This window comes from Pieris brassicae, chromosome 10 (genome assembly GCF_905147105.1).
Source record: "Pieris brassicae chromosome 10, ilPieBrab1.1, whole genome shotgun sequence".
Classification (NCBI taxonomy): Eukaryota; Metazoa; Arthropoda; class Insecta; order Lepidoptera; family Pieridae; genus Pieris; species Pieris brassicae.
The window spans coordinates 6,830,101-6,856,225 of record NC_059674.1 but is presented as its reverse complement, the minus strand read 5'-3'; the positions used below and the strand labels follow the sequence as shown (position 1 = coordinate 6,856,225).

The 26,125-nt window shown below is 36.1% G+C and overlaps 1 protein-coding gene across 7 annotated transcripts in view; it reads right to left on the bottom strand.

Annotated features, from left to right (window-relative positions):
- Positions 1–629: 629 nt before the first annotated feature.
- LOC123714990 (phospholipase DDHD2) overlaps positions 630–26,125 on the bottom strand; it is an 83,100-nt gene continuing 57,604 nt past the window's right edge. For 3 of the 7 annotated variants that reach the window (XM_045669731.1, XM_045669735.1, XM_045669730.1), the window contains exons 3-20: positions 19,284–23,623; positions 18,530–18,659; positions 17,246–17,360; positions 16,206–16,278; positions 14,805–14,945; positions 14,113–14,247; positions 13,460–13,610; positions 12,361–12,446; positions 11,920–12,078; positions 10,541–10,690; positions 8,789–8,918; positions 7,054–7,162; positions 6,111–6,196; positions 5,091–5,284; positions 3,931–4,052; positions 3,216–3,336; positions 2,825–2,849; positions 630–1,897 (exon numbers count right to left, since the gene is read on the bottom strand). In XM_045669731.1, the coding sequence (XP_045525687.1) occupies positions 1,863–1,897; positions 2,825–2,849; positions 3,216–3,336; positions 3,931–4,052; positions 5,091–5,284; positions 6,111–6,196; positions 7,054–7,162; positions 8,789–8,918; positions 10,541–10,690; positions 11,920–12,078; positions 12,361–12,446; positions 13,460–13,610; positions 14,113–14,247; positions 14,805–14,945; positions 16,206–16,278; positions 17,246–17,360; positions 18,530–18,659; positions 19,284–23,623 (6,302 nt within the window). In that variant the 3' untranslated portion in view covers positions 630–1,862. Of the gene's footprint in view, positions 1,898–2,824; positions 2,850–3,215; positions 3,383–3,930; positions 4,053–5,090; positions 5,285–6,110; positions 6,197–7,053; positions 7,163–8,788; positions 8,919–10,540; positions 10,691–11,919; positions 12,079–12,360; positions 12,447–13,459; positions 13,611–14,112; positions 14,248–14,804; positions 14,946–16,205; positions 16,279–17,245; positions 17,361–18,529; positions 18,660–19,283; positions 23,624–26,125 lie in introns of those variants that run through there. The other 4 variants (XM_045669736.1, XM_045669733.1, XM_045669732.1 and 1 more) reach the window with 4 other exon arrangements.

Below are 26,125 nucleotides of genomic sequence, written 5' to 3'. Positions count from 1 at the left end.
CCACTCTTTTTAAGCGCCAAGTTTTTAGTCATACAAATTGTTTGAACTGGAGCAAATCAATCCCAAGGATTACGATCATTTAAGTATTCGTCAAATTTATAAAAAGCTTTATTGATTAATTTACGTTTAAACTTTGAATTTATTTATGTTCAGTGTCGGAAAAAGAAAGTTTTAATTATATTATCAACCTAACTTTTGGTCCTTCGTGTATTTCCCAACTAACTTTTATAGTGGTACTGGAACCTTTTTGGGTCTGGGCCTCCGATTTCTGTATTTGTTTCGTGATAATTTATCAATTTACTAGGTGAGCCTCCTGTGCCTGACGCACTCCGTCGACTTTTTGGGTCTAAGGCAAGCCGGGTTCCTCACAATGTTTTCCTTGTTCGAGCGAATAATTGCGCACAATCAGCCGGGGATCAAACACACGACCTCAGGGATGAGAGTCGAACGTCGAAGTTACTAGGCCAACACTGCTCTTGTAAATCATAAATACGGTTTCACGTAACGTCTATCATGATAAATTTCATCACCATACATCCATTATGATAAATTTTGATAAGAAGTCTCACAGTGATTTTTTTGTACTAAGGCGATTGTAATTTACTTTATCAAGTAATTAAAACAAGGAATAATAAAATATAAATTTTATTGTTTAATAATTTGCATTAAACTAGGTTTAACATAATAATTAATACATTTTTGTAACATACAAACAACCTAAATTTTTACTTGTATCGGAGACATCTCCATCGGACTTTGGAAAGAGATAGTATTGTAATGTCGTCCTTGTCGCACGATATTAGGATTGGTCTAGATGTGGCTATGTAATAAATTTGTTATTTCGTCTATATGGACATGAATTACACGGTTGATAACGATCGGTTCGATAATATGTTTGAGAGAGATAAGACCTACGCTGTCTTTTTCCAAAGTCGTTTCAAAATATCACTGTATACAATACAATTGACAAATCATATTTTCAATCATAATTTCTGCTATTTAATTTTGTTACCTATAAAAATGACAGTAAAAAAGCAGTATACAATAACTGTCACAAAAAAAAAAAAAGTTTTTTTTCAAAGGAATGCATAAATATGTCCTTTAATAACAGTCCAAATACATCATTAATAAAAGCACTCATGTCTTTTAATCGCAGCATAAATTAATTAATTAATTGATTAATATGTAAGGGAGCGTTCAAGTAATACTTTAAGACTTTGGGGTAGAGGGGTGCGGATGTTTATAGAAAAACGTTACGCCGCCGGAGGAGTCATCCTTGCGAAGGTTGGCGATCATCTTGGTTACTTTCAATTGCCGCGTTTCTAATGACTTGGTGCCTTCGTCGAACCATTGTCTAAGGTTTTTCAACCAAACGTGCATCCTTTACCTGCCACTGTGTGCCATAATTCAACATATTTAAGCATATGTCTATAAACCCAGATCTAGAACGCTTCCAATTTTTGAAATTATACTTTTATTTTTTCGCAATGCGCGTTCTAAGCTGCGATCATAACTTTGCTGTACGTAATACTTGAACGCTGAATGTGACTGACATTTATAAACAGTTAAGGGGAAAATATAAAAAAAAATATTTATAACTAGCAATAAAAAATAACTTTATGCGCGTCACTTGTTTAATTCAACAATTTCTAGCTAATTTCAAAAATATTTTAACAAAAAATATGTTTTTACACTTTGAGCGTAGAGAAAAACTACCACAGACCATACATAAATAAATATCAAATGTCTGTTTTTGGATAGGCCACTGAATAACATAAAAAAAATTAAAAACTAAAAACCAATATCTATAAATAAATATATTTTTTTTATTTACAATAATTTAACTATTTTTTCCGCCATTTTCAACATGGACTGCCTCTACTTGTCGATGGTGAGTCTGGAAAAAATAATAAAAACTGCTAAACTGAGTTTTAGTATCCTTAAAATTGTCCTGTACTCTCGATATCATATTGTACAAAAAAATGTTTACAAAACATTATTATATAATAATTTTATATAATTTTTTCCGCGGTTTCGCGTGCTTTACAGCGTGCGTAGTCACGGTGACTGACCACCTGATAATACATAGCGTCAATCCGTTAAAAAAGTGTTTTCTTTAAATGTGTAAAAGTTATGTAAATCAAAGACAACACTATGTATAGGTTAATTAAAATATATAACCCGATAACAATTTGTTGTAATATTTAAATTTCGCGCCATTTGCTCCGTTGACTTTGGTCTTTTATGTCAAGTCTGTCACTCGTTTATCTTTGCCCTACTCCCTACTCTCTACTCTGTGAACTTTACTAGCCGATGTATTTTTTTTCCAACTAAATAAAGTCTCAGTCATTTTCGGCATATAAAACTAATCGTTTCCATTAAATCTTAAAACTATTAAACACGAGTTATGTAACCCAAAGTTAGTTAAGTAACAATAACAGTTTAGTTACTAATAAAGCGTAAACAAAATGTAAACAATCATCACACTTGAAGCCAAAATGAGCCCTTTAGTTTTTACCACACTCATAAATTGTAATTTAACATTCGCATTTCTGAGAATGTCTTATAGCATAAGTGTCACTTAGATTTATGAACCCTTAGACAAGCCAAGTAAATACTATAATACTCATATTTTAAACCAGGGGAGGGGTAGAATGGACTCAATTTCCGCACTTAGACGCGTAGTTGGTACGTTGTGTTACCTAGCTTCAAACAAAGAGTTATTTGAACATCTCATTACAACAACCGCTACAGAATTGAACTCTCGTTACAGTAAAAAAACTAGCGTTCAACTTAAATAGGTTTAAAATAACAGTTATCTTACCCAATGTGGAGGCGACCATTCCATCCTGCAAAAAGAAATTAAACTTTAAAAAAATTTTAGACTTTTTTTGTAATTTTCAAATGTCTTTGTGTGTTCAATAGTGTTCATGTATATCATATGGATGCCAAAGCTGGAAATGGTCTGGTCGCAGTGCCTGCGTTTGTGTTGACAGATGACTCAAAAAGAACCCTTACTTGGAATAGCCCAGTGGGAAGAAGAAAGAGAGGACACCCACCTGGGAAGAAAAGAAATAGGTGGAAGGATTTGGAGGCCTTCACTGTGTCAGAGATCGTATACTGTTAAATACAATAACAAACTTATGTAAGGCTATTCATATGTGTGTTATACGTATACGTGATTGTACGTGCTCGTCTGCGTGCGTAACACTGACCGTAGTAACAATGCGTGTCCGCTGCACCGTGAGGTTATTTTGTGGCACACAACAGTCAGGCTGGACGCGCATAGAGGCGTACACCTCCCGAAGAATCAGTAGAATCGTATCGGCCGATTCCCTGGAGAACGATTATCAAAAAGTTTCTATAAAAAAATCCTTTGAATCTGTTACAATAAATAATTAATGTATAAAAATGAGAGATTGTAATACATTAGGAGACGAACATTAGTATCAATTTTGAGTTATTATTATTACTATGTAGGTTATGTATATTGTAAATACTGTTAAAAAGTAATTATCGAAAAGTTGCTATAGTAAAATCAGTATAATACTAGGAATTAAAATATAAAATGTATATTTAAACAAAAATATCATTCATACACACGACATTCCGTATTGATATGTACGAGGTCAGTTTGTTACGCTGTAATATCTGGATCTACTGAACCGATTTTGAAAACTGTTACCATTTAAAGCCACGTTATTTAAGCGTCATAGACGAACTAAAAATTAAGAATTCGCGGTAAAATAAGGTCTAACGAAAAACGTTTGTTACGCTGCCATAACGAGAGATATTTTTATATTACATAAAAACTACTGCACATAATTTAATGCGGTTTTCACCAATATCTCAAATGATTCACGAAGATTTACGTTAAACTTAATTTTTTACGGGTTGTCATTTCCCGTGAGAAGGCGGACATTGACTCACCAATAACAAACATGGCTGGTCATGGCGAAGAGATACTCGTTGATCATTTCAAAGGGAGCTTCTTGCAACACATAGTCGATACGGCGTCCGCTGTTCAAGCGCCCAAGCATTTCTGGGGTCGCCTAAAACATATAATTTGTTAAGAAAAAAAATATCCAAAGAGACACTTTTAGGCCAAGGCTGTACATTTTGCTCACTCAGGCTTTCTTAGTTTTATAACCGTGGCGATTTCTCAAATCGTAGGAGTTACGTCCCGAGAGTATATTTTATTTATTTTTTTACACTTCCTTACATTTATACAAAATCAAATAACATAATACATAAAATTATAAGGGATGCAACGGGCGGCCTTATCGCTAACAAGCGATCTCTTCCTAGGAACTCTAGTAAGGAAAAAACATGATGGGTAAAGTGCAAAAAGTCGATAACCAAATCTTATACAAAAAAATAACTAATAAAATAAACTAAAAAGCTAATTTCACGGATTCATGAATTGCTATGCAACACAAAGGGATAAGAAATACAAGAATTACAAAGGTCAAGCTTGAGCGGCATAGGATATGTTTAAGAAATGATATGCAGAAGAGTTTTAAAATATGTCAGGGAGCTAGCCAATCTTATGGAGTTGGACAACAAATGGCGGAGATGGAAGTGATGCTACAACCTTTTTAGATCGTAGCACCAGACTTCTGAATATGTTTCATGATCATTTTTCAATCTAATAGGCAAGTAATTAGTATTGTCTTTGGTTAACATAGCTTTTACACATTGAAAGAAAACAATTTTTTAACCGGATTAAAGCTATTTGTATTATTATAAACTTATAATTATTTTACATAATTTTTAATTATTTTATTTATCTAATTTAAATTTAAATAATTATAAGTTTATATTAATACAAATAGTTTTAATCCAGTTAAAAAATGTTTTCTTTCAAGATCAGCCTTCTGTGCCTGACGCACGCCGTCGACTTTTTGGGTTTAAGGTAAGCCGGTTTCCTCATGATGTTTTCCTTCACCGTTGGAGCGAATGTTAAATGCGCACAAAGATAGAAAGACCATTGGTTCACAGCCGGGGATCAAACTTACGACCTCACGGATGAGAGTCGCACGCTGAAGCCATCACTGCTCTTATTTAAGTAAAAAAATCATTATAATAACTTCTTTATCCTGCGTGACGTCCTCTTTACACTCATCGTTCAACTCCTCCTTCTCCATCTCTTCTTCTACCACCTTCTCGAGCTGATCGGTCGGAGGCGGAGCCGTCTTCCACATACTAAACCAAGTGCTTTTTATGGACTCCACCAATTTCTGTTTAATATCAGCGCCGACACGGGCCATTGTTTCTTTGAGTTCTGTATAAAAGAGAAAAATACATTAGCCAGAAATATTTATGTATGTTTTAGTGCGTTAAGGAGTAATGATGAGAGTAAATGTCAACGATGCGCGCGCGCACTGTATAAAAACCGACACCCTGAATTTAGCTATAGTCAATTTTACTTAAGTTAATTTCTATTTACAGTTAGTCTCGTTTTTTTCTACGTAGCATAACATGTTTGAAAAGATTTTTATCTTGTTACGCCATAAAGTATAACTTCTAAAGCGTGTCAGTATCTAGATAGGGTTTAAACTAATTTACGGATTTTGATAACGTACTTAAGAGATAATTAACAAAAAAAATAATAAAAAATAATGAAACTTAAAATGGTTTAAATAAGAAATTTCGTTTCCGAGAAATTTTGCGACAAACATATATTTACGAAATTCTGTATACATGCTTCGAAGGACCAACAATAATGTATCAAGTGATAACTTCGTCTGACTCATGGCAGCTCAAATTTGTCTTTGACAATTTGCTTGTGTACGTACGTAACATAATACGCGTCTGTATGAATCTATTGCTTGACTAATTATATCATAAATATTAAATTATTTGGTAAAAAAAACCCTCAACATATATTGTGTTCTACAAAATACAGCACTTACGTAAATAAATACAAATGTCCTAAACCCTACGAGAACTCTTTTTATAGAACAGAGGGCAAACGGGCGGGGGGCTCACCTGATGTTAAGTGATACCGCCGCCCATGGACACCCTAGATGCCAGAGGGCTCGCGAGTGCGTTGCCGGCCTTTTAAGAATTGGTACGCTCTTTTCTTGAAGGACCCTAAGTCAACTCACCCAAGTGCATCCGTTTCCGTCCCTTGTGATGGGGTATCAGATACGGTTTTATCTGCCGCAACTCTGGATTTATCATTGGTTCGATTCTGAAGAAAAAAAAGAATTTAAAATAAATTACAATAGTTAAGCGTTCCACTTATTAGAAAGAAAACACTTTTTAACCGGATTGAAGCTATAGGAGACACCGTGAGTCACTTCTGCAAAAACCCGTCATCTTTTATTCGATATCAACTCCAGGAAAATAAATATAGATAACACGACTTTTGTCTTCAGTCACCGTGACCACGCACGCTGTAAAGCACACGAAACTTTGGGAAAAATTTAAAATTATGTAAAATAGTGATAAGTTTATAATAATACATAGCTTCAATCCGGTTAAAAAGTGTTTTCTTTCAAGGGTAGAATCTATTTAAGTTGTTGCAATGGGTTAGACCGTAGTAAGTGTGAACTTCGATAAATATTTTTAAGTCTTGTGGATGAGAAATTTGAATACGAGATATGAATTTAGTGTTTATTTAGGTAAGTATAGAAACTAATATTTATTGATTTAAGATTTAGATTAAGATTTTCTACTTAAATTAAATTTTAAACAATATAACAGACTGAGATTCAAATCTAAATTACTGTCACTACCGCCATCCGACATTTATACTTAATATTTAATACACGTGTCCGGCGAAGGCGCCGGTCAGAGACCAACTGTACTTTGACCACAAATTGACGTTGACTCATTGACCCGTAAGACGTCTATGATATTGCGTGGTGTTGCCATTCTAATAAAACAAATGAGATCGTTTTCTGTTATTACAGATTTCTGACATATATTATTCGTAAAACCTCAATATAAATTTAAAAAAAGGTATTTGTAATTTTTTTCATTATTGCTACGTCTAAGTTAAAAAGCGCTAAATACGACTCCCGTCTGTCAAAATTGTGTACGTACCTGTAAGCGATGGGGTCGTACGGATGGAAGATATTAAAAAACTTCCCACATGTGGGTAGACAAAAATCTTTTCCGAGCATCTCCACGCCGCGGACACATTCGAAAATAGCTGAAAAAAGAAACTTAGTCTTAACCTTTCGCTAATTATTTTTAAAAAATCTGGATATTTCTTTACTTGAAATTGGTATATATGTCGCAGTAAAGTAGTTAAATCAGAGAGTTAATTCAATCAAGTCGCTAGCATTTTGATTTAAATAAAGCAGCGGCAAAAACGTTTAACTATCTGTCTGACCGAAAGCCAGCGTGTTGATTAACAATGTAAAACAAGACTCCGCCATTATTATTTCATTTGCTATTATTATTTCGGTGTATTCGTGAAGAACTGAGAGCTTGGAAATTCCATGTTTTGCTTTATTGTAAATGGTTAGGTTAGGTTAGTCTTGTTGCCTAGGAACTTTTAGGAAACTCGTTAAACGTTTCGTTCACTCACTTGTCTGACGGAATTTTTGCGACTTGATTGAATATCGATTTTAATTAACTGTCCAGATATTCAATAACTCTCTGATTTAACTACTTTACTGCGACATACATATAATAATAATTTAAATTTAATAATAGTAATAATAAATTTTCTCGTGTGAAATTATAATTTTTCTGTTTATATGTGTATATTGCTAAATTAAAAAAAAAGTTGTTAGATTATATGTCCATAGATAGCTGTCTGATAGCTTTCTAAAAAATATTTATAATAATTAGCTTTTTTAGAAAATTTAAAACTTCTATAATTATATACAGACATACACAAAACAGAAAAAGAAAAGAAAACGAATACAGCTATGGACATATAATCTAACAACTTTTTTTTAATCATAAGAAAGATTTCCAAAGAATTTTTTTTAAGTAATATGAGGCAAACGGGCAGAAGGCTCACTTGATGTTAACTTATACCGCCACCCATGGACACTCTCAATGCCAGAGGGCTTGCTAGTGCGTTGCCGGCCTTTTAAGAATTTGTGCGCTCTTTGTTTGAAGGAACCTATGTCGAATTGGTTCGGAAATACTTCAGTGGGCAGCTGGTTCCACATAGTGGTGGTGCGCGGCAAAAACTGCCTTAAGAAACGCTCAGTTGTGGAACGACGGACGTCGAGGTGATACGGATGGTATTTTGTATTTTGCCTTGACGTCCGATAATGTAACTCAGCTGCGGGTATTAGACCGAATAACTCTTCTGAGCACTCTCCATGGTAAATGCGGTAGAAGATGACCCAACATCACAACAACTGAAGCAGAGAGACCCAACATCTCTACGCAACGCCAAGTTAAGTGATTGGTCGTCGACGATTCAAATCGCTCTTCGTTGAATACGGTCAAGTGGAAGGAGCTGGTATTGGGGAGCTCCCGCCCAGAGGTGAGAACAGTATTCCAAGTGGGGAATTTGCGCTTTATAGAGTTGCAAGCGGTGGCCCGAAGTGAAGTACCGTCTCGCCTCGGGTGAGCACACCAAGCTTTTTGGAGGCCAATTTAGCCTTCCCTTCCAAATGACCGCGAAACTGGACGTTATTCGATATGTCAACGCCCAATATTCCGATGTTAGCTGAGGCTTTAAGGAGAGTGCCTTCAAAGCGGGGAGTAGCGACAAAGGGAGTTTTTTTATATAACAGTGAAAATTATAAATCACAAATAATTTGAACAGTGTATAAGCAACGTTAACAAACCTATTGGGGGTTTTACTTACCAATAGGACTACCAAGTGCGAACATGGCTTCGGGGCAAAACTCCAACTTGGGGTATTTGAACATTGGCTGACCCGTGCCGGCACACTCTTGGACGTAATTCTTTTCCGTTGAACCATTCGAGGCTGAAGCCTGAAAAAAAAGTTAACCTTTTTAGGTCTGGGCCTCAGGGTTTTGTGTTTCATAATGATCATTTATCCATCTAATAGGCAAGTGGGAGATCAGACTCCTGTGCCTGACACACACTCAATTTTTTACGTCAGTTACAACACGATGTTTTCCTTCATTGTTCAATCGAATGTTAATTGCGCACATATAAAGTCCATTGGTGACCAAGCAGGGATGGAACTTACACCAACACTGCTCCTACAAAAATGATGGAGGTATATAATCAGGAGTTGCAGGAGCAGTGTTTCCCTAATGTCTTGGGAGAATGACTGTCATTCCTGAGGTTGTAGGAATTATTTTCTATGTTTGTATTTAACACTCTCGAAGGAAAACATCGTAAGGACACCGGCTTGCCATAGAACATGTCAGGATGATCACTTCCTTCCATTTTTTAAAATCAAGAGTTTGATAAATACTATGTTATTTTAAGATAAATTTATTTGTCAAAGAAATAGCGCCATCTATGTATTACTATGTTGAAATATCAGCGCCATCTGTTATCAATTATAGTCAACAAATATTATCCATTAAAAACTCTAACACCGTTTTAACTGGCCATGTCTCATTCTATGACTGGGTAAACTCAATTTGATTATTTTCATATACAGTGTAAACTCCATGTAACGTCCCCGTAGTTATATACGGGGACGTTACATGGACGAACGAACTACTTAAAGCGTTGAAAGTCGAAGCTTTGGTTAGTTTAACTTGTCTTCCATACAATAATACACTTGAGTAAAGAGATAACAATTGAGTAATAAAGTACTTTTAGTTGCTAAAATTAGTAACAACTGTGTACGCGTACGTCGCTTTATATACGCGTAGGCATCGTGGAAACTTTCTAAGAAATTCGTTCTTTTGTTTACAAATTGACTTATAAGTAGGAGTCATGGATTATCTATACGTTTTTCTTCTCGCCCTTTAACGACAATTCTCTATAACGCCATAAAATGGACAGTCCCTTCAGTGTCGTTATATAGCAACTGCATTGCCTTTAAAAAAAACTTGTCACAAACTTAGGGAGCGTTCCAGTATTACGTAACGCAATTTGGGAGGGGAGAGGACCTTTTGTAAAACGTTACGATGCGGACCGGGCATTGAATTACGCGTTATTGTAAATATTATTTTCAAGTATCCAGTACTTTACACGACATAATGGTAAGTTTTAGGTTTAAAGAGTCTGTGCGTACATGATTGATTTAAATGTATTGATGTTTAATATAGATTAGTATTGTACTAACATTCGTATTAAATAGTCGTGTCTTGAAGAACCTTTCATTACAATACTCAGTACCTTACATAGACACGAATAACCCCGACGTGATGAACTGGAGTTGGTCACGAAACATTTTACTATTGGAAACAGAAATGTTATGGAAGGATTTATGGGGGGGGGTCAAGAATCTCCAAAAATTGCGTGACGTAATACTTGAAAGCTCCCTTATCTGGGAGGCTCTGATATTAAAGGACGTTATGTGTCATTGTTTTAGAAATGCAATAATGGTTTTTAATAATAAGGGAATATAAATGAAATTGATGTATTTAAACTGAAAAATCTGATTTTTAATCTCTACTGATTTAATCACCTCGGGTATCTGGTGCCCCAACAAGTCGTACAAAATGACACTCCCCAAAGAATGTCCGCCTAAAGAGACACCTCCTCTGAAGTCCGGATTACGTTTCTTGAACAAGCCATAGATTCGATTCAACTCCTTGCACACCGTGTCTATTATTGTCTGAAATTAGTTACACAAACAATAGACAAGATGAAGCCTAAAATTGTGCGTTCAAACCCCAAATGAACACAGATTTAATTAAGATTTCTTCTGTCTTTTAAGAATCATAATTAACTAATTAACAAATAAATAATATTGTCTTTTGTTAACATAGCTTTTACGCATTTAAAGAAAACACTTTTTACCGAAACGTCGGGAGAAATTTAAAATTATAAGTAAAAAAGTGTTTTCTTTAAAAATAAATAATAACAAAACAAATCAGTTGTGATTTTTTATTTGTTTCATAATTTAGAAGCATTATTTAGTCAAAACTCGAGGTCGCGCTGGAGTGTTTTTAAAAAGAATAAATTTAATTGGACCGGTTCCAATGGTGATTTGCTTAAGACTAACTTAATATCTATTAATTGGGACTGGAAGCTAGAAAGTCCGTCCGTCTCTATGATTAGAAAATATGTCTTGGGTATAAATAACGAATAAAAGTACGAATATTGTCTCGAGTGGGGTTGAAGCGTCATCTCGTCTTTGGACAATGCGTTCAGGGAACGCAAGACAGTACTGATAGATTCAGCACTATGTGATTTGTGGTCGAGTAGATTGTGATGAAGTGAGATCTTGAACCCGCTGCTCGATAGAATTTAAGCTAAAAGTGTTATTTGTAATCGTAAAAGGAATCAATCCAAATTAAATACTCAACGATAATTATTCGTGTCTTTTGTGTTAGAACTTCAATCAAAAGACAGAAAGATGTCCATATATTTCTCCGACATATATTATTAACTGTTACTGTTTGGGTATTTTTATTTTTGGATAAGTTCTGATATTTTTTAAAAAATGTAATAGGAGGCAAACGGGCAGGAGGTCAGAAGCCAGAAGGCTCGCAAGTACGTTGCCGGCCTCTCAAGAATAGGTACGCTCTTTTCTTGAAGGACCCTAAGTCGAATTGGTTCGGAAATACTTCAGTGGGCAGCTGGTTTATGTGTTTAAATGGATTCGTTAACCCTTTAGAGTTTCAATTATATATTATAAGATATGTACAGGACAACGTCTGTCGGGTCCACTAGTCATTATTTATACTTCTTCTAAACGGCTGGATCTATTTCGATGAAATTTTGTGTGTGTGTGATATTCGACTATTGTATGGCAAGACATATAAAGGACAACGTCTATCTGGTCAAATGTCAAAATCCAATACTTTGATAATCCTAGTAAATTTTCGTTCACTAACTCACCTGTCCAAACACTGGACTGGTGTAGAACAAGACATCCAACACTGTATCGTTCGTGAAGTTTCGCAACCAAGGAATGCTGTCCAACGTGACGTTAGCCAGACGTTTGTCTACGCCCGTCTCGCCTGAATGTAGGCTCGAGTGCCAGGAGATTGGGAGTACCTTTAAAGAAAATAAATTGGTTGTTTGTAAAGTCGGTTTACTGACGATAGTTGAACGTGACAACGTCATGAGCAAATACTGATGATTGGTTGTTTTTTCAAAAGAAAATTTTAATTTTAGATGGAAATCACAATAGAATTGATCATTTTACATTTATTTGTACGCATAAATACAATTATGTGAGATAAAAGATGACGCGTAACGGAAAAACGTGACGCGTAATTTTTGTCTAAATCGCTAGTACTAAAAAGTAAAACAATCTTGTATCAAAAGCGTCCTTACCTCGACCCGTCCAACCAACCCACTGTCACACGAGTTCTTGTAGTGCGATTGTAGCAGCTGCATACTTGTCTTCCTAAAGTCATCCACTGGAAAAAGAGACGCTCATTGAGATTAGGAGTTTGCCAAAGGACTATGGAGCGTCCTATTCATGAGTTGAAAATCAAAGACTACGAAGTATTACAATATTAACAGACGTTGTAAGGGAGCGTTCAAGTATTATGTCACGCAAATTTTGGAGATTCTTGACCCCCCCCCCCCCCATGAAAAGCGCCGTAACGTTTCTATTTCAAATTTGAAATAGTAAAACGTTTCGTGACCAACTCCAGTTGCGATTATGTGGTGTAAAGTACTGGAAAGTAGAAAATAATATTAAAAATAGCGCGCAAATCAATCCCCGCCCCGCATCGTAACGTTTTACAAAAAGAACGCCCCCCCTCCCAAAATGCGTTCACACACTCAGTCTAGTGGAACTATGCCCATGTTTGTGATGACAGATGACTCAAAAGGACCCTTCAAAATGGCCCAGTGGGAAGGAGAAAGAGAGGACGCCCACATGGGAAGATGTAATAAAAGAGATAGCGTGGACAGATTGGAAAATAGTCGCGAGGATGAGAGACAAGTGGAAGGATTTGGAGGCCTTCACTCCGTCGTAGGTCGTATCCGTTTTAAATAAAATTCAATACAGTTCCACAACTAAGCGTTTTTAAAAGCAAAGTATTTCCGAACCAATTTGACTTAAGGTCCATATAGAAAAGAGCGTACCCATTCATAAAAGGCCGGCAACGCACTCGCGAGCGCTCTGGCATTGAGAGTGTCCATGGGCGATGGTATCACTTAACATCAGATGAGCCTCCTGTTTAAGTTAAGTTAACATGGCGAATTATAAGAATTCATAATGTATTGCCAGTTTTTCTCGTCTACGTCCTTGATTTGGATTTTTTTTCATTTGTCACTGACATTCATATGTGTATATTAAGTTACCTTTATGAATCAATTAGATTATGATTGTTTTTAGTCTTAGACATCAAATGGAATTGATTTAAAAATATCTTGAACGATAGCTGGTTCCACATTGTTCTAATTAATTCCAAAATCTTACCGACAGCCTCCACCGGTCTCATGCGCATGTCACAAGCAGATCCGACCCCATGACACAACAGCAGCAGGTGATCAATACTCGACGGCTCCGTGTCTTCGATCTCCGACTCCACCGCGCCGCGTTTCACCACGCGCGGACGCGTCATTGATTGCTGAAAGAATTTCGCTGGAATATTATTTGTGTGTCATCGTCATAAGGAATATTCAAACTAACAATAACATAGATCCGTCTCTTTTCATCATCGCGTGAATACAATTCGACGGATTGAGACACAACTAAAAACAATAGGGATTGAGATTTTATGAAGACTCGTAGTTAAACTAAGCATTGAGAGTCTCTATGGGCTAATACGTAGCATCAGGAGAGACTTCTGCCCTTTGGCAAAAGGCATAGACAGCCTGTTCTATAAAAAAGAAACTACCATCGTAAAACATAAAAACGTGTCAAACTAATGAATCTTTCGGAAATCGGAAAGAATGAGGCAGATAAAAACGTACAACAATGCGTTCGTTTTTACGTTCGTCAAACGGACGTAAGCTGACGCATCATGTGTCAACATGTAGAGATGCCATTGACCAATCACAATCCAACTGAAAGCGTCAACCGTCTTCGTTCTACATCCTCAACCCCCTAAAGACATAAGGATAACTAACAAGTCTCTCCTTCTGATGCCTATATTCTCCAGCTCCGTGTACCAGGAAGACTAAGTGATCTATTTTCTGTGTTTGATCACCAGTTACGCCAATCTTTGGTGGGTTACGATATACCGTTTTGCCAAAATTGAACAGCTGAAAGGATAAGTTGGACTATGGATAATGGGTAAGGGAAATTATAAAGGATCATTTCAAAAGGATATCTAAAAACTTAAGAGAAGCGTCTTTCCTATTAGTTATTATGAAACAAACTAAATGCACACTGAGCAGTGAGCAGCGTTGCCCTAGTGGCTTCAGCGTACGACTCTCATCCCTGAGGTCGTAGGTTCGATTCCCGGCCGTACACTGACGGACTTTCTTTCTATGTGCGCATTCAACATTGGCTCGATCGGTGAAGGAAAACATCGTGAGGAAACCGCCGTTAGGTCCAAAAAGTCGATGGCGTCAGGCACAGAAGGCTGATCACCTACTTGCCCATTAGATTAACAAATGATCGTGAAATAAATACAGGTTAGTTGTAGCTAAAAGGTTGTAGCGCTATTTATTTAGTTTTAAATACACATTTAACTTGACACAGATTAAAGGGCGTAAGTAACAAGGGCGGAACCAGGAAAGAAGGTTCCTTTGCTGAATTCCTATATTCATCATAAAGAAAAAAAAAACCCCAATAATATTTTTGCTGGTACACTTACCGGACTTCCGCTAAAGCTGTCAACAGAGTTCTGGAGAAAATGGACCATCACACCAGGTCCATGCATCACCACCAGCTCGTTATTGGGAAGTATTAGACGTCTATGCCATTCGCCGGTTGCCATACCGTGCTGGTATTCCACCTGGAAATAAATAGAATATAACAGCTGGTGAGCTCGCTTGAAACTTTAGTTAATTTATTTAGTGAAGTTTACCACATGATACTATATAAACATAACATTTTTTACCAACAAAACACACACAAAAACCCGTAAAATACCAATAATCAAAAATAAATATAAAAAGAAAAATAATAGAGATTTACAATTTTTTTCTTAAGAAAAATTGTTATCTCTTGTGAATCATGGTTCTCTCTATCTCAATGGTTTTATTGTGTAATGTGTGTGTGCTGTGGTTGTAATTGGCTCTTGCTCAGCATTATGCTGAGGAGCAGAGCTGTTCCACAGCGCGTATATCTATTTGCAATACCAAGAGTCAGAACCAGTCTGTTGCACAGATCGTTAGACGTTGCATCTACTGAATGCTGTCTCCAACATCTTTCCATGTCCGCAGATTGAGTTCAGAGTAGCGATATTGTGTATATTATATACTTTATTATATTTTGTTTTTTTTTGATATTATCGTACTGCCATCTATATATCTATAAGAATAATGTATGTATTTCTGTAATAAATACCAAAATATCATATTGAAGTTATGTATTATTATAAACATATAATTATTTTACATAATTTAAAAAAAATCCCGACGTTTCGCGTGCTTTACAGCGTGCGTGGTCACAGTGACTGAAGACAAAAGGTCTTGAATGTCAAAAGTATCACAGCTGTAGAGAAAGTTGTGTTATCTGTATTTATTTCCCCGGAGTTAGTATCGACTAAAAGATGACGGGTTTTTGCAGAAATGACTCACGGACTCCTCGAAATTCAAATTGGCTATCATAGTTTCGTGAGTTTATATCTGGGTAGTTTGACGTGAGTATTCTGAAGAATTGTTTGGGTTGAACCCTACTGCCTCGTTTCAACACCGTACGAACGGTATCCATTCAAAATTCCATCAGAATTTGATGGCTGGAAGTCTTACACAATCCATTTCACAAGACACTTTTTCTTGCGAACTAGTGAAATGTGGAATCGACTCCCGGTGGGAGATACGACCTCCAATTGTTCAAGGTAAGAGTATACTGCTTCCTCAAAGGCCGACAAAAGCACCCGTTAAAAATGGGTGCCCATGAGCTGAGATGACTGCCCTTTTTGGGCGTCCTGTATGCTTGTTTGACACCCTTTTCTATAAAAAAATTGCGTAGATCCATATCAAGATAGTGCGTACAAACTGAGGGTAGTTGAAATCTTTCGAAGATTAACAAACTAAATATATTTTCTCACCTCCAACTTCTCCGCCACGGCCTCTGCGTACGGGACGTATCTTCCATCTGTGTTACAATAGAACCAGCTACATCTGTAAAACAGTTAAATAAATTTACTCAAGCTAAAAATCTTAAATAGCTCTTCATCACTATGAAGAAAAATTACCTTCCAAAGCTAAGTCTCATAAGTAGGTTCCACAAATTGCATAAATCATATTAAAATTAGATTTTTTTGTTCAATATACAGAGTAAACTATATGTAACGTCTATTGATTTAACAACGACCTCCCTAAAGCATGGAAATCAATTGGCTTTGCTTGGTTTAGCTTATCTTCCAAACAATAATACACTCTACATAGCATTACACCCAGTCTCAATAAGGACAATTGAGTAATAAAGTACTTTTTAAGTTGCTAGAAATAGTAAAAACTGTGTACGTGTACGTCACTTTATATACGCGTCGGCATTGTGCAAACTTTCTATGAAATTAATTTTTTTTTACAATTTGACTAATAAGTAGGAGTCATGGATTACCTACCTATACGTTATTCTTGTCTCAATTTAACGACAACTCTCTATAACGCCATAAAATGCATGTATTTAAAATAATGAACCACCACAAGCTTGGATGCCGTAGATATCAAATAACTTAACGTCTTTTGATGAAACTTGGACTGCTTCCTTCCGCTTTTGATGATTTTTTTTACGAAACTTAAACTAAGTGACCTTTTAATTCTCATATAGGTAAGCAAGTACAATTAGTAACGTCAACAGAAAAGATTGATTCTAAATTTACATTTGCTACCAGTTCACTAATCAAGGGCGTAGAGCGGGCAAGAAGAACTGGCAAGAAACTTTCCGCCACTCTTTATAATCGCTAAGTTTTGAGTCATACAAATTGTTTGAACTGGAGCAAATCAATCCCAAGGATTAGGATCATTTAATTAACGTAACCAAATCCAGGCCAGCAACCCACTTCTCTACTGACATTAGTCTATGGGCTGCAGTACCACTACGTCCGGTGATCCCGTTTGCCCCATCATATAAAAAATTGCTTACCGCCTAACATTGGTAGGCTTCTCAGACCAGTAGACCGGCATTCGAATCCTGCCAATGATGTTCACGTCGTATCTCCCACCATCTGTTGGCACCAAGGTGTTTTCGTTCAGGTCAGCTGGAATGTAAAAGAAAAATATCAATCTCGAGTTTGTAAACACAAAACAGTAAAGTGTCAAACGTCACTTTTCAAATTGATTTGACACGTAAAATAAAATATGGTTATTATGGAATATAAGTATGTATACCACTCATTCCACGTCATTAAATTTCTTAAATATCGCAGACATCTCTACTCATCAGCAAAGAAGACAGAGGGTACACGCTGAAGGAAAAACCGATGTTAAATCTCTCGGTACAGTACACTATTATCATTCTCTAACCTAAAACGACTTAAAATCGAGAAGTTTGAGAAACCTTGTTATGTTCATTATTATAGATACCTATAATATAAAGAATGAAAGAAAACATTTTTTTAACCGGATTAAAGCTATTTGCATTATTATAAACTTATAATTATTTACATAATTTTAAATTTAAAATTTTTCGACGTTTCGCGTGCTTTACAGCGTGCGTGGTCACGGTCACTGAAGACAAAAGGTGTTGAATGTCAAAAAGTATCACAGCTGCAGAGAAATTTATTTCCCCGGAGTTGATATCGACTAAAAGATGACGGGTTTTTGCAGAAATGACTCACGGTGTCCTCTATTTTCGCGGATTGTTTGTTTGTACCTACAGTCTATATTCGCAGTTGCTTGGTGGACCCATATGACTTCTTAGACACAAAGAGTCCCCTCATGAGTTGTATCCTATATTGCGGGCTACTCGATTGCGATAAAGTTGCACCACGTAAATAAAAAGATTGCCGTTAAAATAGTTGAATGTTAACCAAGCAAAATGAGCAAAATTAAGAAGATTTTTGAAAGGATTTGACTTGCATTGATTGACCCGGCTGCCACAGAAGTTCATCTTCATATTGCCACCACCACCACCAATAGCTATACCGCCCGTTGTGGGCCTAAACCTCCTCAAATATATTTCGCCATCGCAATCTATTACGTCCAAAACCTATTGTTTCGAAGTCCTTGACAACTCAATCCCACCAATACAGCCGCGGTCTCTGTCTCTTGTTGTCTAAGTTCAGGTCAACTTCAAAATTAATCATTTTTCCCGATTGCAGCAAGCCTTCCTTTGTAAAAAAAAAATAAGTTGCTTACCAGTCCTTAACTTTGAACTTCGACAAAGGTTTTTGTGGAGTAAATATTCTATGCTTTAAAATGTACTTACAGCTATTAAAAGCGATCTCCAGAGCTCTTGAATCGGCGACAGAGAATCCTCGCCATGTCGACTGGCCATCATTATCAACACGATAGAACCAGTAATACTTCACTGGCGAGTACTCTGACGTTGGGCGGTTCTGAAAGATTCATCTGTCATTTAAGATAATCAGCAACATTGACATCCCCGCTTGTGAGATATTCTTGGAATTAAATTATCAACTTTCCAAGCACATAAGCAAAGTATATATATATATAAATTGTTATATAAACATTTATTTACTTCGGTATATATTAAATTAAGAACTGTTTTAGTTTCTTAATCAGTTGAGAAGTGTTTAAGGTATCAACGAATTTTTTGTTACCAACTATATATCAACAAAATATGTATTATACACACAAATTAGCCTCTTGTAACATTGAATTCTGAATCCGTATTTATTTGATAAAATCCATACATTAACAGCTTACATTTAGTAGTGGGGGTACAGTTCGAAATGACAAAAAACGAGTTGAGCATGACGTATAGACGGATCTATAAGTAACGAAAGTACGGTTCTGTACTTCGGGAAGAAACATCTACAAGAGAGCACGTTCAGGTATTTGCTACAGCAACTGATCAATGAACTACCAGGTCAGTTATTAGATAGCCTAACGTTAACTAACAAAAAAGGAAATTTGAAAAACTGTTGCTATGGTTACATTTATATTAATTTATGTATCTTAATCATGATTTAGATTAAATAAATAAAGAAGTAGTATACCTCAGTCAATATAGCGATACCGTCGTCATTTTCCTTCACAGAATGTTCCATAAGATTAACGGTAACATTCTGAGCATGTGTTTCACTCCCCACATCCATATTAACCTCCGCTTTTTGATCTTGATTGTCCATATATTTCTTAATTTTCAAGTTAGCATATTCTAACTGCAGTTTTTTCACACAACCAACGTTAAAGTTAGAGCAATTTTTACATTTTTTTACAATATCGAGCGGCATTTTTTCTATATCGTTAGTTTTATACGGATCGCCTATTGATTCGATCGAATGATTATCGTATTCAACTGTAAAATAATTTATCGTCCTAACTATTTCTATCGGAGCTTTATCCCTATACATCGCAAGGTCGTGTATTAATTTCATATTATTATTGTGCGTTTCGGTGTGTGTGGCATGCCTATAGTGATCTTGAGATTGACTTAATTCAAAAAAAGACTTTGGGTTGTCGGCTTTTGGTGGGGTCGCGAAATAGCTGGATAGACGATTGTAACTGTTATATTCGTCGTTTTCCTTGTTAGACGGGCCTGGGTCAGATGTGAAGAAATTTTTAGGGTCTGGTAATTCGTTAGATGTTTTAGGTTCTGTTGTATTTGATTTGGATTCTTCTATTTCTTTAAGGTGTTCAGTGAGATTGGTGAAGGCAGGTAAGCGCTCCGTGTCCGTGTCCATCCGTATAGGTTCATCTAAAGGCATCGTATGTTGGGTTTCTATGGTAGACACTGGTTCCACAGCTGTTGTGGTCTGAGAAATCTTAGTCACATCGCTTTGGGTAGTTTGGGTAAATGTTATTGTGGGGGTTAAACGTGTCTGTGTTGTCGTATCTGGAATGTGTGTTATATGATCTTCAACAAAACCAGTAGATGTTACGGAAGAAAATCGTTTGCTAAATTCCTTTTCAAATCCAGGAGGAATCCTGGTTGATAAGTTCTCTTCCGGTCGTGGGTACAAAGAATTTTTGTAATAAGTTTCTACAGCATAATTTCCAGTATCGAAGTATGAAGCCATGGTTAACGAAGGACTGATAGATGTTGGTATAGTTGCCATAGTAACGTGTGATTCGTCATTTACGGTTTCCATTTTTTTATATCTTTCTACGCGATTTGTAAACGTATCTACCGCTGGTAAGAGATCTTCTGTACTCTTTTCTCGCACCATAAACTCGATTTTATCATCATCAGTCTCAGATGGTTCGATAACAAATTCTTCATAAATGGGAAAATCTTTGTTAGCATCCTGTTCTATAGAGTGCACATCTAAGCCACTTTCATCTGATTTATTATCATCATCAACAGGTGCAGTTGGTAGAATTGGCAATGGTGGAAGTACCAGTTCGTCGAGAGAGTTTTTAAGTCCAGCCTTTATTTCATCACTGGCATTCCTTGGTATATTTTCAGCTAATTCGCTCTGGAAAAGTCCCTGATCACTTACATCAGGTAAGTTATAATTGTGTTCTGTCAGAGAGGTAGTGTCGATTATATCATTAATATCAGTGGTGTTAAATCCATAATTCGGCACACTTTTATCAAGAGTTACATCTCCTAGTAGTTCAGTGACTGAATGTATCGGTATATTTTCTATAAAATTTTCTGAAATCTGGGCAATATCTTCAAGTGGATCTGATGCACTTTCTGTTAGAGATAGTTCTGGTACATGCTCACAAACTGGTAAACCCGCTCCTACAGGGTTTAATAGTTGAATGGGCGCAGTTATATTCTCTATAAGCTGCGAAGTTAAATCTTCAACTTCACTTTTTTCTTCATGTTTATTTACTTCTCGACACGTTTCACATATATTTAATTCGGAAACATTTTCAGCCAAGTCTTCACTAGACTTTTCGTGTGAATCATGCAAAGCTATTTCAGCTACTTTCCTTTCAATTAAATTTATTTCACTTTCTTTTGAAGGTAAATCTATACTTTGGTTCGTGAAATCAAACAGATGTGAAGTGTTAGGTGCGGGTTCAAAATATTTTAAGAAAGCGTCATTATCAACTGGTTCAAGAAACGAGAAGTCACTTGTTGGAGGTAAATTGCCAATAGACGATTTTGTTACTAGACTCGGACTACTTTGTTGTTTGTTTACAGGTAATATGTCAGCCTTACTTGTAAATGTATTTTCAGGTGTAAAATGTTTATCACAAGGTAATAATGGATGAGGATCAAAGAGTTTAAATGTGTTTTCATTCCGTTGAAAAGAAACTTCAATCCGTTTATTTTCTTGGGCTGTGATCTCGCAAGGCTGTGGAGTGGGACCAAGCACAACATTAGTTACGCTTTCGATAATTTCATCATCTAAAATTTCAGATGGCGAAACTTCAAGGGGTGTGCTAAAAAAACTTAGCGGATTAGATACGCTTATCACTGAAGATACATTGCTTATCTTCGTATCTTCAGAAAATATAGGCGCTTGGAGAGAACTTGGTTTTTCTATTATACTTATAGGTAAAGATGGCAACGCAAAGGGTGTGTCAATTGTATTAATGTGAGAATTAAAATTTATATCGACAGTATTGTCCAAATTTAGACCAGCAAAGTTATTCTCAATGACTGGATTAGAAGTGGGCCACGAAGAATAATTGGAAGTTTGCTGGTCATAGTATGGTTTTTGAGTGTTATATTGGTGGATATTATAGTCGGATGAATAATTCGAGGTAAAATTTGGTTGAGTCGTATTCGAGCTCCCAACAAAAATATCAAAAGTAGAACTATCTTGAGCATGATCCATACGCGAAGATTGGTAAGGAGCTAATCCCTGTTGGTCGTCCTTTGGTTCACCAGTATAAGCTGGGTCGAAAAACGTAGTAACTGTATTTTGGATCTTATTAATGTCTATGGAACTGAGTTTAGACTTTAAAGAACCTAACAATCCAAAGCTTTTTGCCTCTGTTTGAGGTTGGTCGTAATATTCTGTTGTTGGTCTGCTTAAATCAAAAGCAGTATTAAAGTCTTGTTGGTATGGCTGAGCTGGAGGAAGTCCATAAGTTGAAGCTGCCGAACTAAATGTTGAAATATCTGTATGAATTGGGGGTGCTACAGAACTATTTCCTGATATATCAGGGTCTTGACTCGGTGTAAAAAGAGGACCTTGTAAGGAATCAAATGACGACTGTACTGGATTCAGAGTCGGTTTAATATTGTTGCTTATATTACCAACACCTTCAATAGGTCCAGAGTAATATTGGGGTCGCTTCTTACTCATTCTATAGTTTACACTACCAGACATTTTTGGCGGCTCTTGAATAGATTTAGGTGGTACTTGGTGAACATTAGAAACGGATATCTCGTTATAAACATTTGGCTGGTTCATTGAGCTTGGATCGAAAAATTGTGGAGGAGGGTTTGCGACATCAAACGATTTCTTCGGAGGTAATAAAGGTTCCTGCTTAGATTCAACTTGTTGTTCTTGTGAAGGGACTTGCATAAATGCGCTTGATGAAAAGTTTTCAAGAGGATTTGAATGTAACACGAGCGCATCTACTTTAGGCTGTTCTGAAACAGGATTAGATTCGATTTTTGTTTCTTGGGACGGCTCATTACTTGGAATAAAAAACTCAGTTACAGGTGGGCTAATGGTTGGAAAAGCTGTTACAGATTCTGAATATGGTACATTTTCATTTGGTAGTGTTTTCTTAGTAATCGGTAGTTCTTGCGGTGCAGCTTGTATCGGATTTGATACAAATTCACCGTCGTAAGTCGGAGTATAAAACATTGGAGGGGCATTCGTAGATACATCTTGATTGTGATCAGAAAATGTCGGTACAAAAATATTGTCATGCGTTATCAGTGGCGATGCTTGTGTTTTAATTAATGGTTGATTTCCTGCTATTCTCCTTGCAATAGATGGTGGTAATACTGTTCTTCCAACAGATCCTTGACTGTCTCTTCGATTAGAAAACATTGGCGGTGGCGGGATGATGGGCGCTGTAGCGTTTGCTTGGAATGTTTCATTTACAGTTCGTACATCATTTCTAGAGGATTCTACATTTTGTATTGGGGTGAAGAAGTTATAAGTTGATTCTGTGTTCAGAACAGGTTTTGGAAATGCTTTAATATCTTCCTCTAATACTATAGGTTCTGTTTTCGGCGGTGTTGCATGAGGAGGATCTGTTTTTGGTAGCGAGTCACGCATTTCAGGTGTAAAATAATATGGTGATTGCGAAAAGTCTTTGTGTATATCAGTATGTGTGATTTGGTTAGTGGTTATATTTGTAAAGTACGATGAGGATGGGCTAGCTGCTGGGTTACAAGTCGGTGCTTCTCCAGTTAAACCAGGGATCTGAGCATAGACTTTTTTCCTTGTCGTGATTCGATAATTCGATGAACCTGAAATAAGAAAATTATAATTATTACATTTATTAAAGGTTACAAATCGCCACATTTATAATGAAATATATTTCATTCAAAGCATGACAGTATAAAACTACATGTGACTTTAATTGAACTTTAGTTCATATATATAATACCTCCTTACGCTTCGAATTCTCGTCTTCTTATAATAAACAGAAAATATTGCTTTTGAAAATCAAAATTTGGTAGATATGCGTTAAAATAAAAACGCTTTTCCTTATTAATTTAGCCTTGATTCGAACAATTCAAGGATAAAAAAATTACCGTGGTAAATGTATTAATTTTAAAACGCAAACAAACTTGACATCGTAATGTACTAAAAAATTATACTTAATCGCCTACAACAATAGAATTTGTAGTCATTTGCCACAGTGTGTAGGACATGTTGTGAAAATACATAGTCTGTCCAAATAGTCTATAAAATCATAGACAACAACTCTAAATACCACCGAGAAGTACTATTTGTATACCAGTGGGGCTAAAACCTTAATAGGTCTGTGCCCCCGATTTATGTATCTATTTCATGATAATTTATCAATCTAATAGGCAAGTGGGTGATCCGCCTAAAGTGCGTGATACACGCCGTCCACTTTTTGGGTCTCAGGCAAACCGGTTTCCTCACAAGGAAGACATTTCCTTCACTTTACGAGTGAATATTAAATACGCCCATAGACAGACCGTTCAATTATACTATTTGTGGAGCATTTATTTCTTTTTATAATTTTTGTACCATTAGAGTAACTTTACACTTATTCAATAGAAAAGAAAAATCAAAAAGACAAGAGTTTCAATAAAAATGAGTATACAGACGAAATCACACGAATCATTCTCCATTTTACTCAAACCATCTATCAATCTTCAAACGTAAGGCCAATATATTCTTGAAGCCTTGCTTTATGTACGAATATTATTTTTTTAAATTGGTGACTTTCACCAGTATAATACTCGAAACAGAACTAATGTAAGCGTACAACTAACCAGGCTCCAGAAGATAAACCGACCCTTATATGACTCCCAAGTGAAATTAGAGAATTATCACTGAATAAATTCAAAACTCTTGTTAAACGTAAATTAATCAATAAAGCTTTTTATAAATTTGATGATCATTAAAAAGATCCTAATCATTGAGATTGATTTGCTCCAGTTCAGACAATTTGTATGACTTAAAACTTAGCGATTAAAAAGAGTGGCGGAGAGTTTCTGGCCAGTTCTTCTCGCCTGCTCTACGCCCTTGACTTAAACTGATAGTAAATGTAAATTTTGAACCAATTTACCATCTTTACTGTTGACGTTCATAAGTGTAATTGGTTACCTATATGAATAAAGTTTTTTGAGTTTGAGTTTAAGTTAAAGATCCTTCATAAGGCAACTTTTCAAATGGCCATAATCACACTATCCAACAGTTGCATGTGGACTTGATTTGGCAGTTTCGCTGTTCACGATCACCGAAAAGCTGAGCTTTCAACAAGTTATTTAAAAAGTTTTCACTTTTATCATTTAATATTTATAACAACAGGAGTCAAATGAGCCGGAATTCACAGCCGCAATGCCGCAGTCTGGCGGATCTGTTGCCCCCTTCAGGGATTGGTACGCTCTTCTTGATGGCCCCTAAGTCGTATCGTACCACAACTGGCAGCTTGTTCCACAAAGAGGTGATTGGCAGACAGAGAGTGCCATAAAAATAGCTGTGTCGTGGAATGCCAGGCGTCGAGTTGGTAAGTATGGAATGTTGCATTCTGCCTCGACTTCCCGATAATGTAATTTAACAATCAAAAATATCTCGAGGTATATTGTCTTCCATACACATTTAATTCATATATCAGATTAAATTGTGTGACAATATACAATTTATAAATCAAAATTATTTGTGTTATAAGGTAAGACAAACTGTGGTATTAACTGGAGAATTCAAAGCCCGCGTGAACTTCAATGCCCGTCCAAGTACTGAGAGTTTTTTACGCCAGCTTTTTCTCTCGGCCTACATCCTCTGTCTTCTTTGCCGATGAGTAAGGATGTCTACCTATTTAAATTTAATGACGTGGAAAAAGTGATACTTGTATCTTATGGTCCATAATAAACATATTTTATTTTTTATTTTTTACCGGTATTGGCAAAGGTTTTCAATTATTCACTATAATTTTATATTGGATATGTAATTGTTTATTATTGACATATATTGCGCACTTCAATGTTCAGGCAAGATATAAAAAGTGTCATATATAATAAATATATGTAAATTAACCTAGCATCTGAAGGTAGTGAACAAATTAATCTTTCGCATCTAACCTGCTAACAATGGAAACGGTTTTAACGATTTCCGATGAAACTAATCGTACAACTGTAATTCGTTTCCATACAAATACGTAATTATTGTCATTGTAACGATAACGACACATGTTTCATGGTCACTGTGTGTCAAGCAGTTTTGTCTTACCCTCGTTTATACAGTCATATTATATACAAGTGATCCTATTTTGC